At 40.2% G+C, this 16,454-nt stretch overlaps 1 protein-coding gene across 8 annotated transcripts in view; it reads left to right on the top strand.

The window, feature by feature from the left end:
• Positions 1-16,454, top strand: part of TRAPPC12 (trafficking protein particle complex subunit 12) — a gene marked incomplete at its 5' end in the record, with an annotated part of 224,703 nt that overhangs the window by 179,698 nt on the left and 28,551 nt on the right. For all 8 annotated transcript variants that reach the window (XM_081906140.1, XM_081906136.1, XM_081906135.1 and 5 more), the window contains 2 exons: positions 5,862-5,975; positions 7,879-8,017. In XM_081906140.1, coding sequence (XP_081762266.1) covers positions 5,862-5,975; positions 7,879-8,017 — 253 coding nt within the window. The remainder of the gene's footprint in view (positions 1-5,861; positions 5,976-7,878; positions 8,018-16,454) is intronic.

The raw sequence follows: 16,454 nt of genomic DNA, 5'->3' as shown, positions 1-16,454 counted from the left end.
CCATCTGCTGCCCGGAAATTCAATTTTCTGTCTTAAAGACAGAGGTGGAAAGAGGACTGATTTTTTTATTATTATTATTTTTGTACTCATAACACTTGCTGGTTGCCAATGATTTTGAAATGACATTGCCTTTGTCTCAAGAAGCTGTATGGTTCGTGTGTTGCACTTTGAGCTTATATAATGTGTGCACATCATTCAGTTGCATTTGAAATAAATAATAACCCATCTGTGCAAAATTGCTGCCTTAAAGTAGCAAACATTTTTGAAAGCCTTAATTTGGCACACAAAATCTAAAAGATCTAGGCACCATCGTTTCAAGACTTTGCATTTTAATTTATTCCATAAATGAATGGCTCTTGCAGCATTTTTGTAATTAAAGTGGGACAGTAGCAGCAGGCAACTGATAGTTTTCAGTATAGAAAGCATGTAAGAAATAGACTTAAATTTTTTAATTGCAATATTTCAATGGCGTATTAATGAGCTTTATGCTCGTAATAACTTCAAACAAACTTTAGCCTAAGAAGGGGTTACTGACGTGAGTTTCTCTAAGTAATGTCAGAGTGTTCTACCAGAGTAATTTACAATCGAGAAGAATGTCATAGCAAATGGAGGAGGACATTTTAATCATTTTAATGGTGTCGCATGTAGAGTTAATGACTCCCTTTTGAGACTCCGTTTGGAAAAAATCATACACATTCTGTTAGTTGTGCTTCTGATTTAATGTTGAATTTTCATATGTTGTCAAAAATAATATGCTGTAGTTCTTGTACATATTTACTGTTTTATACCGGAGAAGTTTTACTTCAAACCTCCCAGTTTAAATTGTATTTTTAAACAAAAAACTGGTCAAGGAGTTATGGCTACAACTAATGGTTCTTCAGTTGATTTAGAAAAAAACTGAGATGGGTTATGCCTGTAACTTTCATACTGTGCTCTTTGAGAGGTCTGGGGTTTCTCAAGAATATTATTTAGGGTTCCCCAATAGGTAAATCAGTCATGGCTGGCAAATGTTCTTAAAAAGCAACAACCCCACATGCCCATTCATCTACATCTATCACTGCAACATGCAGCTGCAGAAGTTTGGGTATACACCCTAAAACCTATGTGTATAGTGGGAGACAGTCAACATGGAAATGCTTCTCTGAAGATAGAAAGTTTGAAACTGCTAGGTTTCTTTTTCCTTTACGCATGGAATCAGTGGGTTTAAGGATCTGTCATATTGTTGTTGTTCAGTCGTTTAGTCGTGTCCGACTCTTCGTGACCCCATGGACCAGAGCACGCCAGGCACTCCTGTCTTCCACTGCCTCCCGCAGTTTGGTCAAACTCTTGCTGGTAGCTTCGAGAACACTGTCCAACCATCTCATCCTCTGTCATTCCCTTCTTCTTGTGCCCCCAATCTTTCCCAACATCAGGGTCTTTTCCAGGGAGTCTTCTCTTCTCATGAGGTGGCCAAAGTATTGGAGCCTCAGCTTCAGGATCTGTCCTTCTAGTGAGCACTCAGGGCTGATTTCCTTGAGAATGGATACGTTTGATCTTCTTGCAGTCCATGGGACTCTTAAGAGTCTCCTCCAGCACCATAATTCAAAAGCATCAATTAACTCTTCCTAAAGTAGGATTTATAGACAAGTGTTTCTTCAACCTGAACGATGCCTTAAGTTTTTCAGGCGTCATTGTCCTAGGGCTATTGAGCAGCCTGTGGTTGTCTATAGCCCAGTGAATAGGACTCTCAGTAGTTTTGTGTCTAATGTAAAAAAAAAATGCCAGAAAGTTAAGTTTCTTAATCCTGATTTCTCTTAGGGGTTAGATGAGTAATCTTCAATAGTCCTTTCCAGAGAAGTAAACAGATGGTCATCAGAAATTTAATAACAGTAATAAAAAAAATTGAATTTATATTGGAAATCAGACATCCATTTATTTATTATGGTTGGTCCATTATTCTGCTGTATCACCTGAACTGGGTGACCTTCATTGCACATGTACATCTGTCATACATCAAAGAACAGATGGTGTCCATTCCTGCTGTTCTGTGTCCTCTGGCTATGATCCCATTAAAATGCAGGAAGCTCTGTGTCTGTACCTGAGCAACTGATACAAAGATGGGATAGTATATCTCTTTGTGTACTATAGAGGCTAAGAGCTGTGAACCAAGAAGACCCTGGTTCCCATTTCACATTAGCCATGGAATCCTTAGCTAGTCTTAGGCAAACGGCTATTCTCTCAGCTTCAGTACTGTGAAATGAAGTTTAAATATTCAGGCAGCAAAAAGAAAGAACACTGCTAATAATACAGCAAGAAGATTAACTAAACTGCAATCCTCAGTATATTTTACAAGCAAGCTTGTGGATCAGTTAGAGAGTAAAACTGCCTCTAAGAAGAAGCTCCTCAGCTACAGGAAGAGTTTGGATGTGTAATTTAGACAGCTAAATCATTGTGTGAGGAAAAGAATGTATATTTGCCTTTGATTAGAATGTCATCAGAAGTTTGAAAGGTTTCTATGCTGGAGATAAATGGGAACCATAGCACAATTAACATCTTTTTTAAAAAAAATTGAATTCCTTGTTTGTTCAAGACTACGTCCAAAGCTACCCCTATGCAAAACTAGTTGCTAAGTATTTTTTAATCTAGGCCATTATCCTGCAATACTCTCTAGCAACCAAAATCACAGCACACTGGTGTTAGTACCTCCTGGCACAATGTCTAAATCAAGATCTGTTCCCCTTACCCACACACTTGTAAACTACTTAAAGATACCATATACTTCGTGTTAAGCATTCCAAACTTGCTATTGTAGCCAGATAATTTGGGACTATATTTTGTCTTCCCAAGTTTGAACATGTTGAACCTCTTTTCCCAATTGCTTTTCCATTAGCATCTTTCACCTTCTCTCGAAAGTTCATTAGGCAGCCAGTGCACTAGTAGCCCAGTAACCTTTAATAAATGTCATGACACTATATTCTTAACAAATGAATAGCATGGTATTCTTCTTCCACCACAGTAAGCCAGCAAACTCAGCAGAAATTGGACTTTACCCACAAAGAGCAATCCAAAAGGAATTATGTGATGAATAGATCTGATTGTGATACAGTTACTAGGTGTACATTTTTAAAATATCACAGTTACATGAAACATAGCTATCTTCACATATTCTCTCTTTTTTTAAAAAAAAATAGTAATAATAATACTGGATTCTACATCTATTGTAGAAGAAGCAGTAATCAGTGTAGCGTACTGTTGACTTTTGGCCCCTTAAAAGCTTCCTCAGAATTATTCAAGTATGGCAGCATCTGAAATAAAATACTTAGCATCACTAAGTACTTCACTTCTCTAGTTCAAAATTTAAGGAATGTTCTTAGTCATTTAAGGGATTGTTCTTGCTCTTCTCACCCACACCTCTTCCTTGCAGCACATATGAAAATAAATTATTGGTTTGCTTTATAGATAACAGTGTGTCACAGTTCATACGGTGAGCCCAGTAATAGCCATGATCTATGGTTTGGATTTCTGAAGCCAGCCAAGTGAAGGGAGTGTTTGTGGTTTCCTGAGGCAGACTCCCAATTTGCATGAATAGTCTCCATTGGAATAGTGTTCGCTGGCCTGAGAGAGCAGGTCCCTGACTGAGTCCCGCTACAAAAGCTAAGGCTGCTGAACAGACTCTTGGGCTGGTATATTGCTTAGGAAGTTTTGTTTAGGGTGGGGTGTTTTTTTTGCTCTTATTGATTATTTATTTTAGGTCTAATTATGATTTACGTGGAAATTGGTTAAACCACAGAGCCTAGGACTTGCCAATCAGAAGGTCGGCGGTTCGAATCCCCGCGACAGGGTGAGCTCCCATTGCTTGGTCCCTGCTCCTGTCAACCTAGCAGTTCGAAAGCACCTCAAAGTGCAAGTAGATAAATAGGTACCACTCCGGTGGGAAGGTAAATGGCGTTTCCGTGCGCTGCTCTGGCTCACCAGAAGTGGCTTAGTCATGCTGGCCACATGACCCGGAAGCTGTACGCCGGCTCCCTCAGCCAAAAGCGAGAGTCGGACACAACTGGGCCTAATGGTCGGGGTCCCTTTACCTTTACCTTACTTTCCTTACGTTTGCAATTATGTATTTGAGAATGGTTTTAACCACAGAAAGGCAGTACAAATCAAGTGAGGCATGGATGGATGTATATTTGGAGAAGACCTATGGAAATTAATGGGTCTTGAATGAGTCGTGTACATTGATTTTAATGGGTAATGACATATTGTATTGCATTAATTAGAGGAGTTCTGATTTTCATTATTATGTGTTTGTAAGCTGCCTAGAAAGAACCTTGTCCTTAAAAAACAGCCCACACACCTTTTAAAAAATAAATACACATTTTGGATAATCATCATCATCTACCATCCCGTGTAGACCCCAGATTTTAGGTCAGATTTTAAGTGGGACGCAACACACAACAGAAGAGCAGTTGTCCCCTTTGACCACAGATATATCTTCCCATCTTCATGAATCAATAAATAAGTGACGCAAGTCATCTGCCTCCCCTCCGAATGGATTGTGCCACAGGGATAATTGTAAAGAATAGGACTAGAGTGGACTGCAGAAGTAGCACTTGGTGGAGGGACTTCCGTTTAGTATCCTTTTCTACACTCAAGGAGAAAATAGTTTGGCAAAGAGAAGCTGCTGTTCATGATGTTCCTTTTGATTTATGTCACTGACTTCTGCCACTTTCAGGGAATTACTCAGTGGTGTCGTAGGAGTTCGACCCAGTTACTGTCCTTGATTCCACTCTTTACTGGCTGTACTGGACACACAGGGACAATTCTCTCTCTTTTCTTAGCTCTGACAAGAAGCAACAGCCATTCTTTATCCTAGCTTTTGAACGGAACAGGCATAAGTTGTTTTCCCCCGAGGGAATTGTGAGCCTGGGGTACAAATAGCTGTGGCTTCTGAAAAATCTGCCTGTTTTTTGAGGACTAAACACTTTTAAATACAAAATGTATGGGCTGCGGACAAATGTCTAGCAAATGCCCATAGAAAGAAGTACACTTGCGTGATTTTTGGGGGTTCTCTCTCTCCCTCTGTTTTGTTTTGAAAATTCCCCCATACAGTGGTACCTCAGGTTAAGTACTTAATTCGTTCCTGAGGTCTGTTCTTAACCTGAAACTGTTCTTAACCTGAAGCACCACTTTAGCTAATGGGGCCTCCTGCTGCTGCCGCACCGCCGGAGCCCGATTTCTGTTCTTATCCTGAAGCAAAGTTCTTAACCTGAAGCACTATTTCTGGGTTAGCAGAGTGTGTAACCTGAAGCGTATGTAACTGAGGTACCACTGTATTTCATTTGGTGCTATATCTGGGTGAACGACTAGACTTTTCAAATCTCAGCTGTTGATATTCACTAAAATATTTCATTTTGACCAAGCTGTATTTTTCAAGGAAATCTTATTGATGACCTTCATGAAGCCATCGATTCAAATCTAATAAGAACGTAATTGGATCCTAGAAAGAGAATAAAATAGCAGTGTTATTTGGAGAGAATAGGTATGAAACTTAGGAAGGCGGGGAGGAACGTTGAGCATTTCAGATGGAGCCTGACCACTGCTTCTGAATGGAACAATATCTGTCCTGTCATAATAAATTGTGTATCCTTTTACACTAGCAATCTTCTAATTGTAAATTGTGAGTCATGCCTGGCTTCGCTTTTTGCCTAATTATACAAGCAGTTTTGACAAATGACATCCCACTTCCTACTGGCTAACTTTACTGACCTTGTCATTATTACTAATGGTTAGCTGGAGCTGCTTCAAGCAAAATAAGCAGCTCCAACTTTTTAGCAGCCGAATTTATTTGTTACTTAGCCTATTCTTCTTCTTTTTTCCCTCCCACCCAGAGCAGCAAAAACTGGAGAGCGGCCGTTGACTTATGCGGACGGCTTCTGACTGCCCACGGTCAAGGCTATGGCAAAAATGGCTTGCCCACAAGTCATACAACAGACTCTCTGCAGGTACATTTGCCTTTCAGTCAAGCAAAATTGTGGGTTCGGTTTTACAAACGGGTGAAGAGAGCCATCCTTCAGCGCTATTTTTATTTGCTGTCACTTCCTGAATGTGCACTTTAAAGCAGGAGTGGGTAATTTGTTCCACTACAAGAATCTTCATGGAAATGTAACACAAACTGGAGGCCTGCAGCTAATGTATGCATTTGCCTTTGCATGTAACTTGCATCAACAGAGTACGCACAACTGCAGTGTTAAGGAACAGAGCCTATCTATCAGTCTAACTAGCTGAAATTGCTTGTTCCCAACTTATAGGTGCCCTGATTCTGACCACTGGCTGTTTAAGATCCCTCCAGATGCCTTTGTATTTTCAGGATTAGTCCTGCAAGCATGATCTATTTAAAACCAAAAGCTGAGATTTGTAATGCAAACGGAAGGCCATTGTCTTTACTGTCATGTTGGGGAAGAAGATACTTTGCACTTGTTCTAGCCCGAAAAGCATATTATGAACAAATAATTTAAAAATTCTTCTGCAGCGGCAGCATACTTACCTAGATTTTTTTCACTTTAGAGAGAGTTGTGTTCCAAAGATTTTTATGAGCATTGTAATAATATTTTGTGCTGATATTTATTTAAAAGCAATTGCAATTTCTCTGTTTCAAGTGTTATTGATACAAAGGTTATAAAGATGTTTTGTGGCGCTGTGGCTAGTAAGCAGGATGCTTGAGAACTCCACTGATGAATCTGTGTTCTAGTTCTCTTATGGGTGTGTGTCAGTGGGAATAGCTGGAGGCATAAACAATGTATACATTTCTTATAATAATACCTAGCAATATTGTGGCAAATAATTGGTTATTCTTTTCAACTTGTGATGGCAGCCAGTTTGGAGGAATCAGGATTGGATGAGAGCAGCAAATCCCATCCTCAAATTGGCATGTTTTGCCCTAGGTCCATCCATTGCAGTCCAGGCCAGTTTTGTCATGGAAATTGTCTTGGTCCCTTGTCAGGAGAGAGACAGGGGGAGTGTGTCCCTGTTAATTCTCCTTGCTCTCTTGGTGACCTTCGATACCATCCTTTGGCATTTAATTATCTGTGGTCTCCTTCAATGAGTGGGATGTCTTAGACCTGCGTTTAATTAAATATGAATGCATTTTTAGCTTTTAATTCATTTTAGTTTAATGTTGGTTTTAGTGTTAGTCACTTGGAGTTACTTTTAATAAAAAGTTGACAAATAAATTCAATTAATAATAATAAAAACCATAAATTATATGTACAGCTATGTGATGTTGCGGGATGCGGGTGGCACTGTGGTCTAAACCACAGAGCCTAGGGCTTGCCGAACAGATGGTCGGTGGTTCGAATCCCCGTGATGGGGTGAGCTCCCGTTGCTCAGTCTCAGCTCCTGCCCACCTAGCAGTTCGGAAGCACGTCAAAGTGCAAATAGATAAATAGGTACCGCTCCGGCAGGAAGGTAAATGGCATTTCCGTGCGCTGCTCTGGTTCACCAGAAGCAGTTTAGTCATGCTGGCCACATGACCCGGAAGCCGTCTGTGGACAAACGCCGGCTCCTCGGCGTATAGAACAAAATAAGCGCCGCAATTCCAGAGTCATCCGCGACTGGACCTTATGGTCAGGGGTACCTTTACCTTTTATGTGATGTTAGTTGCTGTTATTTCATTGGCAGATGAGCAGAAAATAAAGATAGTTAAATGAAGACAGAACCACCTATTTTAGCTTTCTGATTTTGGCCAAAGGCATCTGTTATGTGGATATCTGTGAATGTATCATAGGCAGCTTTTTAGGCATCATTAGAAAACTAATAGTAAAGTAAGTTTGCGTTTTGCAGTAAACACTGTCAAATGATCTGTCTCCCCCCCTCCCCCCTTTTCTTTTCTTTTTTTCCTTTTTCAAGCTTTGGTTTGTAAGACTTGCACTCCTGGTGAAACTGGGTCTCTTCCAAAACGCTGAAATGGAATTTGAACCATTTGGAAATCTAGACCAGCCTGATCTATATTACGAGTATTACCCCCATGTATACCCAGGACGCAAAGGTAAATCTGTTTATATTCTGTTCTTCTAATACTAAGGATGCTGGGCATTAGAGTGTTTAGATCACATTGACTTCAGTCAGAGAATTAGGAACATGCTTAAATATATTCCATTGACATTAATGGGAGTTTCAAGATTTTAATGTTGCCGGATTTTGTCCGTTTTCTTACATAGTTTAGAAGAGGAAACCCAAGTTTTCAACCTTAAAGGGAGTAAAACAACTTTGTAGACAGAAACAACACAATGGTCGCCTAACTTCTTGAAGGTCTTTTGACCATGCTGGTTCCCTGAAAGTCTCTTAGCCTTTCGGCCTATCTTCACATTCTTCGGCTTCTTCTTATGCATTGGTCTCTTTCCCTTTAAGGAAGGTTTCCTAGTGGCCAGTACTTTCCCTTGGACTAGTTTGGCTCTGCTTGTTTTCCTTTCTTTGATGTTGGGCTGGATTTTATTTCCATTTGGCTTATTGCTGGCTTCTTTGTGAAAGTGGCAGTCCTCTTTCCTCCTGATTAGTTCAATCAGGGAGGTGAGCAAACCCAAACATTCTGAAAGAAAGTTTTTAATTGGCCCCAGTTCTTTAATTAGCTGAGTTTGATGTTCTTCCAACAGATCTTTGTACAACCCTGTCATTATGTAATTAAAACTGCCCAGATCTGGATGTCGAGCTCTTGTGTCGTTTAGCCACTCCTCCACCTCGATCGGGGCAGGAGACCCCCCCTTTCCTCCAAGCATAGATTGATGAGTGGGTTCCCTTGACCTAGCTTCTGGGTTTCCCAGTTGAGGCTCCTGTTCCGGTCGGGCCTCAAGGGCTGTATTTTCTGTAGTAGCCTGCTTTAACTCGGTTGCCAGGTCGACTTAGTAAGGAGTCTAAATATCCTTCTTCAAAGCAAAATATAGTGAACTGAGGTCTGTGTTTTTTTCCAAAAGCACATGTTTGGTAAAAGATAGCAAGCATATAATATGCAAAAGCATTTTAGAAAGTAGACCCAGTTTATTTTATATATATGTGTGTTCAAACAGATATATATATATATGTATGTATGTATGTATGTATGTATGTCTATATCTGTGTGTGTGTGTGTGTGTGTGTGTATATGTGTGTGTGTGTGTGTGTGTGTGTGTGTGTGTGCGTGTGTACACACTCTCTCTCTCTCTCTATATATATATATATTTAAACAGAGGCCAAATTATATTGTTATTTATTAAACTTGTTAGTCACTTGTTATCCAGAAGTCTCCAAGTGACTTCAAACACATATAGATGAAACACCTGCCATTCATATGATAAATAGTAATGAAAGCATTGAACAGCCCTTCAGACAAGTTTGTTCAGGATCATGGTAGGATGCAGTTAATCGCCAAAACCAGATGTTTAGTTTAACACAGTGATTAACAAAACAGGAATCTTATATTCTTATAGCAAAATGTTTCGGCTTCTGCCTTCATCAGCTGCTCTGACAAAAAATACGCTATTTCCGAGGTTGTTGTTATTATAGACCTTTGAGGATGGAATGCTCAAAATACCTTCATTCACTGAAGCAAGGCATTGCTGGTACCACCTTAGAGAGGTTGAGGTCATGCAGTATTTATGTGTTCAGTGTGTGGCTCCAGAAGTTCTCTCTTTTTGCAAACATGGTCGGATCTGTTGGTACCTCTGACAGGCTTGCACACAAACACACAAGCAAAACAACCCCCAACACCAAAGCTTAGAATTATTCTTTTAAGGAACACATTGAACTTTAATCCTGTAGCCTGATCCTTGGAGGTTATTAGCAACACTGAAATCAGGTTTTGAGGTAAAAAGCATGTCTTGTGCAAACCTAGCTCATATCCATGGCTTGTTTTCCTTAAATCCTGGTTCAGCACTGTATTGGAAATGTAAATCATGGCTAAGGTTTGGTTACAAACCAGGATGTGAATGAATGACTTGAACCAAATTTGCAAATCCAGTTTGGAATTGAACCATAGTGAAGTGTTATGTCCGAACTATGTTGTTAATATCACCCAGCTCCCTATTCTCTTCTTGTAAATTTAGAATGAAGGTTTGCTGATGTCTTCTTATGCATGCCCTCTGTACGTCTGTGAATCTTAATCAACCATTGCTAAGGCAATGACAATGACATGTTTAGTACTAACTATGGTGTAGCATTATGTCTGTACTGGGCTACAAAAGTGCTAAGAGTAAAAGATGAGGGCTTTAGAATTACAGAATAGTCCAAGACTAAGCATACTAAAGATGAGATATCTTTTTAACCCCTTACCTATCTAGCTTCTTAAGGAATTTATATCTATAATCAGATAAAAAGTCAGATAATGCAGGGATCCAGCTGATCTTCCTATAATAGGAAATGTCAGGTGTATTAGATCAAAGCTTGGAAAAGACTGTCACCCTTCCTTTGTTCATATTTGAGGGCTACGCTATCTTGATGGCCTAAGAGGTAGAAAGGGCATACCTAACAGTCTGCCTTGCAATAAACTGTATTGAAAATGAAAAATGAATCTGTGTCGTTAAACAGCTAATTTAAATGATAAAATAAACATAAATCATACATATATTTTATCTACTGCGCAGTAACCGTCATCTATGATAATATGCTGATGGTTGCTAATTTTTCTTTTCATTTTTTGGTGTAACAAGCATAACTGTAAAATCTTTGATTTATCTATCTCATTTTGATTCACAATAGTTAAACGAATTAGGCAATTAAAATGCACTTTGCAATCAAATGTGTCGAGATACAAATAAATAATGGTTATGAAAGTGGTATAAAATACATTTCATTTAATTCATGTGTGTAATTTGGATCAATTCAAAATATTCATTGAATGAAATGAAATGCATTTCATTTCCGAACAGCATGTGAATTTCAGTCTGGAAATGTTATGAATTTCCATGGATGTCTCTTAACATTTCTAGTACTACTTTATCCTTGGCGTCTATGCAACTAGACTTGTTAAATGCTTTTCTTTTTACTCCACAGTAACTTTTCCCTTCTGGATAAATTCTGCCTCTTTTATGGTCCATATTTGTGTGAGTCTGAATTTTCCAACTTAAACTGCCAACTTTTATTGACACACCACGTATTTGTCACTTACCCTCATCCCCTTTCTCCAACTAGAATCCCACAGCTCTTTCTGTGGCATCTACTTTTGTTAATTAAAATACAGCCAGCTCTTCATAGCCTACCTTACATGCCATGTAGTATGCAGTCCATGTTGTTGTTTAGTCATTTAGTCGTGTCTGACTCTTCGTGACCCCATGGACCAGAGCACGCCAGGCACTCCTGTCTTCCACTGCCTCCCGCAGTTTGGTCAGACTCATGATTGTAGCTTCGAGAACACTGTCCAACCATCTTGTCCTCTGTCATCCCCTTCTCCTTGTGCCCTCCATCTTTCCCAACATCAGGGTCTTTTCCAGGGAGTCTTCTCTTCTCATGAGGTGGCCAAAGTATTGGAGCCTCAGCTTCAGGATCTGTCCTTCCAGTGAGCACTCAGGGCTGATTTCCTTCATAATGGATAGGTTTGATCTTCTTGCAGTCCATGGGACTCTCAAGAGTCTCTTCCAGCACCATAATTCAAAAGCATCAATTCTTCGGCGATCAGCCTTCTTTATGGTCCAGCTCTCACTTCCATACATCACTACTGGGAAAACCATAGCTTTAACTATATGACCCTTGTCTGTACAAAATCTTAGTGCCCATTCACATTCCTCATCTAGTATTTAGTCTTGTAGGAGCCAGATTCCAGCTCTCCATCCCACCCCATGCAGAACAGAATAGCCGATGAACGCATCCCAGTGTACACCCCAGCATCCATATACTCCTCTCTTTATGGCAAACACATCCTGCCATTCACATGTGATGTTCCCCATCCTTGGTGATGAGGAAGCACCAGAGATTGTACATTAACCTGCATGACAATTGCCTGTGTATCTATTTCATTACAAAGATGCAATTAGATCTTGTTTACTTAAATTTTCTATTCTGTCCTGCTCGCCCTAAAGACCGCCCCACCCCCCACTGCCAGTTGCCTGTCTTTAGTGACTATTTCAAGGTATGGTTTTCGTTCATTCTGCTTGTAATGCTCTTTTTCTTTTTTTAGTTCTAGTAGGCGGTTGCTGTCAGGCTACCTGCCCTGCAAAGTCAATTTGACAAGAAAGCAAAGGTTAATTTTGATAGTAAGTGTAGCTTTAGGATATTGCTGCCCTTCAGGTCTTTTCAAGCCTTAAATTCTCCGACGATTTCTTGTTCTTTGGAAATGCTAGTTGAGTTGGTGTACTGGTTTTAACTAGAGGAAGTCCTCTTTCCTTCTCTCAAGAGAAGGAACTCACAGGCTAGCTTCACCGTTTTGAGGTTGTCACAGACACCAGCAGTGCTCCTGAGCCAGCATACGATTGGCAGGGTCCGAAGAGGACCACCTTCATCGCTCAGAGGATTTCCAGCATAGGTGTGGCAGTTATGATTACCCTGCCATGGTCATCTGCGTTAGAAAAAAAATCTAGCTTTTAGAATGTGGCAGCTGTCACGTGGCTTTAAAGGCTCTGTCTTTCCATCCTCTTCCGTCTTTTACAAGGACTTAAAAGTATTCCTTTTGCTTCAAGAGATTGGTTTAAAAAAGAAAAAAAATTCCAGTTTTGCCTCTCTTTTATATATATGTATAAATCACATACTTCTAAAACGTTGAAACAACTGTAGGTGTTCCAGTGTTTCGGTAAAGTAATTATGACACGAGGGGGAGAAATAGCAGAAAATACTTTGCTTTCAGTGTGCAATCTGGCAGGGCCCACTTGAAGGATGTGTTTTGTTCCCCCTCTAGTGGCAGCCTTACTAATAGTAGTATGCTACCTTCACACCTGCTGGAGAATGCGTAATGCATCTCTTCAAGATGAAGAATTCTGCACTGGAGATCCTTATGGCTAAAGTTCTTTCCATCCTATAATTACATTGCTTTCTTGATGTTTTTCATACACTTTTCTGTTTTGTAAACCCGGCAGCTATTCCTAGCGCTGCCCAGTGAGTTCTGTGTTCTTGGTACTGATGCTGTATAATTGCTACAGCCCAGGGCTAATACTGCCTCCCAAGTATTATTTCTCTCTCTGTTTCTTTTTCCTGCCTGTGCAATCATTGCTCAACATCTTCTCTTCTTCCTCTGTTGCTCTTTGTCTCCCTTGTTCCTACTTTCCTGAATACCAGCTTAATGCTGTACCCTCACCTCTGCAGCCCAGTTTGACTTCTGTCACCTTTCTCCTTGCCTTGGAATCTTTAGTTGCCACATGACATAGGATTTGCCTAAAGCCTTTTTAAAAAAACAACAAATATAACACTATGGATATCATGCTCCCGCATGGTAACTCCCAGTTGTCTCCACCCAGATTCCTGACCAAGTCAAGACTTTTCCATACCTTATTTTCCCAGGCTATTCATTAGTTCCTTATATAGAATGTTGAGTACTAAAATAAGGACAGGGATTTTTTTTGTTTGTGCTCATGGAAATCTGATTTTGTTGCTTGCATGTCTTAGAACGTTGAGTACTAAAATAAGGATAGGGATTTTTTTTGGGGGGGTGGTCTGTATGTGCTCATGGAAATCTGATTCTGTTGTTTGCCTGTCTTGGTTTCTAACTATAGGATTTTAGCTGCAAAGTATCCTATAAATACTGACTGTAACATTTTAGTTGGTCGTTTTCCTTATGTGTTTCTGTTGTTGTTTTTTTGTTCGTTTGTTTTTGTTTTTACTCCAAATAACTTGCCATGAAAAAGAGTTGCATTCTCCTCCTTTTGTTTTTTTTAATTACCTTCTACTTCTTTATCTGACCCATTCCCCTGTATGAAAATCTTGTCCTAGATTAGAGCACTTGTTTATGTATGCCAGACCTCAGGTAACCCCACCTTATTTCTGCTGCACAAAGTATTGGATTGCACTAACTTGCTGCCATGTTTTGATGAGCGGGAGTTTGGTTTTGTAGGACAAGGAGGGGGGAATCAGGCAATAATAATTATTAGATGAATCCTGCCCGTAATCATCATTTTTAAAAGGATCCTGTGTACAGTCATTTTCCTGGTGCCATCACTTTCTAGCATGATGAGGAAATACCCGGAATAGTGATTATTTAGATAGGAGCAGGCTTATCTCTTAAATGGCTAAGGCAGGAAACTGTCTTAACCTCCACCTTAGTGGTGTCTGAAGTTTCACCCCTTTAGATTCCCTCAAATAATTATACGATTTACTCCTGCGGAGAAGAGCGAAGTGTGGCACTTGGGGATACCAATTCATCAAAGTTGACTCTGTTTTCTTTGCTTCTGAATCTGGGTGGCCCAGGTCTCACTGAAAGGAACGAGGTGGGGAGAAAAGGGGAGTGAAAAAGGACTCTGTAAACAGAATCTTCAGAAGATCACCATTTCTCCACAACCTGTCTATAAGAATGATGGATATTTTGCCATCTCCTTAAGAGTAGCTTCAGACATTACGAGAAACACAGCTCTTAACGTCTGAAAGGGACTGTGTTGCAGCAGGATGCTTAACCTGCGTATACTTCTCAAGCCTGTTCATATCCCTCACTTATTGGCTTTACAGTAGATACACATTATGCAGAAGCATTATGCCATCATGCATTTGACCATTATAATAAAGACTGACTTGCAGACACAGTTAACTGCTTAACAGTGTTAGAGATGTCCTCCATGTTTTGCATGGTGCAGAAACAACCCAGCCCTTGCTTAAAACTTCTCAGAGACTTCTGGAACTGTGGAAATTTATTTTGAAAAGGGGTTATTACCACTGTGAGAAACCTGTAGGTGTGCATAATTCTTCTAGAATGCTGTGACTAACCAATGCACCTTGTTTATATAAGACTCCTCAGTGTGATTCCCTCCCCCCCCCTTTCATAGTTCATAATCCTGGTTATCGCAGAGTCTGTCACGCTGCCAGAAACTCACAGGTGAACTATGAGGCATTGTCCTGCTTTTAAATCTGTCCTCATGAGAATTTGAGGACTGCCTCTGTTTACGATTAATTAGGCAGGCTTTCATGTTACCTGTTTCCTTGTCTGTTCATTACAACAACTAGATTTCCCTTTTCTGTCGGAATGTGCTCTCCTTTATTAGCCTCTTTTTGTCCTGGCTTTTTAATCTGAAGCTGGAAGAAAGTTCAACGTGGCCGTGTCGTCGTGCCACAAACCCAAAGTCTTGCTGTTTCGACCAAAATGTTGATTGAAAAGCTCTCTCAGGCAGCCTGCACTTCTTTATCCTGGCTGACAGCGCAGGGTGCCCCCGCCCCTGAATCACCCCAGTGTGACACACACAAACCCCCTCAGAAAAACGGCAAGCCCCTTTGTGGTTGCTCATTTCAAGACAGGGCCTGCTGTGAAAGTAAGGCAAGTCTTGGGCCACAACTTCACCCCAGCTACATTCACTCAGCCAGCAATCAAGCAATAACTCACACTACAAACAGCACAAACAGTCTTGCCTCCAGCCTGATGATTCTTACAACGGTTGTAGGGAGAGCAGACCAAGCAAAGCTGCTGGGTCTTTATGGTAGATTCAGAAGTGTCCTATTAAGATTTGGTCTTTCTGCCTCTGTGGCTCTTCAGTGCTCTCTGTGAAGCTTGACTTAGCAGCTTCTAGAGCTCTTAACGTCCCTAAACTCCTGGCCAACATGGTTGCCTTGCAGATTTTTGACGAGAAAGGTTCACCTTCTTGAAAGACTTTCCCTAACTTGTTGTTACCTCTCCTGTGCTCCCAAGGTCTGCTTTTGTGTTTTTCTCCTGCAGCAATTCAGAGGTGATGATTATTCTTCATTTTGAAGGAGTCTGCTTTTGGATGCTAGGTATATATATGTGTGTGTGTGTGTATATATATATTTATTTCCCCATATGCCCCCAAAAGACAGAAAACGCTTTTTTCCCTTGAGTTTTAAAAAATTATTCCAGAACCACAAAACTAATTTGCAGTAGCCTAATCCTTTCATTATGCTTTTAAATCAGATCATATTAGAAATCTGTCAGTGCAAAATTGAAAATAATATTCAAAATAAATAAAGGAACAGGCTACAGAAGGACAGTATAAGTACACATTATTTGTGGTTAAAATTTTAATATTATATAATTTATATATGGATAACTTTGTCTTGCAGTCTTTTTATTTATTTATTTTGGGGCTGGGTGTCAATATTTGGTACAAAATAGGTGGTGTATATTTTTTTTTACCGTAGCCTAAATAATGGCCATTTCAGAAGTAGGAACTGTCAAATGTAACTGGTCTCTCAGTGGAGGTGATTCAGTAGCCCTGTTGCCCATCTCTCGCTCTGCTGCAGTGAGGTGAAGACCACCTCAGAGGCTGTTCCAGAAGGACTTTCCCTTCCTGGCAGAGCTGCCTGCTATCCACTGCCCTGTGGAAAGAATGGTAATGAACTGTTATGATTTAATTGTGTGGCTGCAATTTTATTAC

The sequence above is a fragment of the Podarcis melisellensis genome (genome assembly GCF_964234715.1).
Source record: "Podarcis melisellensis genome assembly, chromosome: 3".
Taxonomy (NCBI): Eukaryota; Metazoa; Chordata; class Lepidosauria; order Squamata; family Lacertidae; genus Podarcis; species Podarcis melisellensis.
Note: the sequence above shows the minus strand (reverse complement) of the source record. Positions and strands in the feature narration are given on the sequence as shown.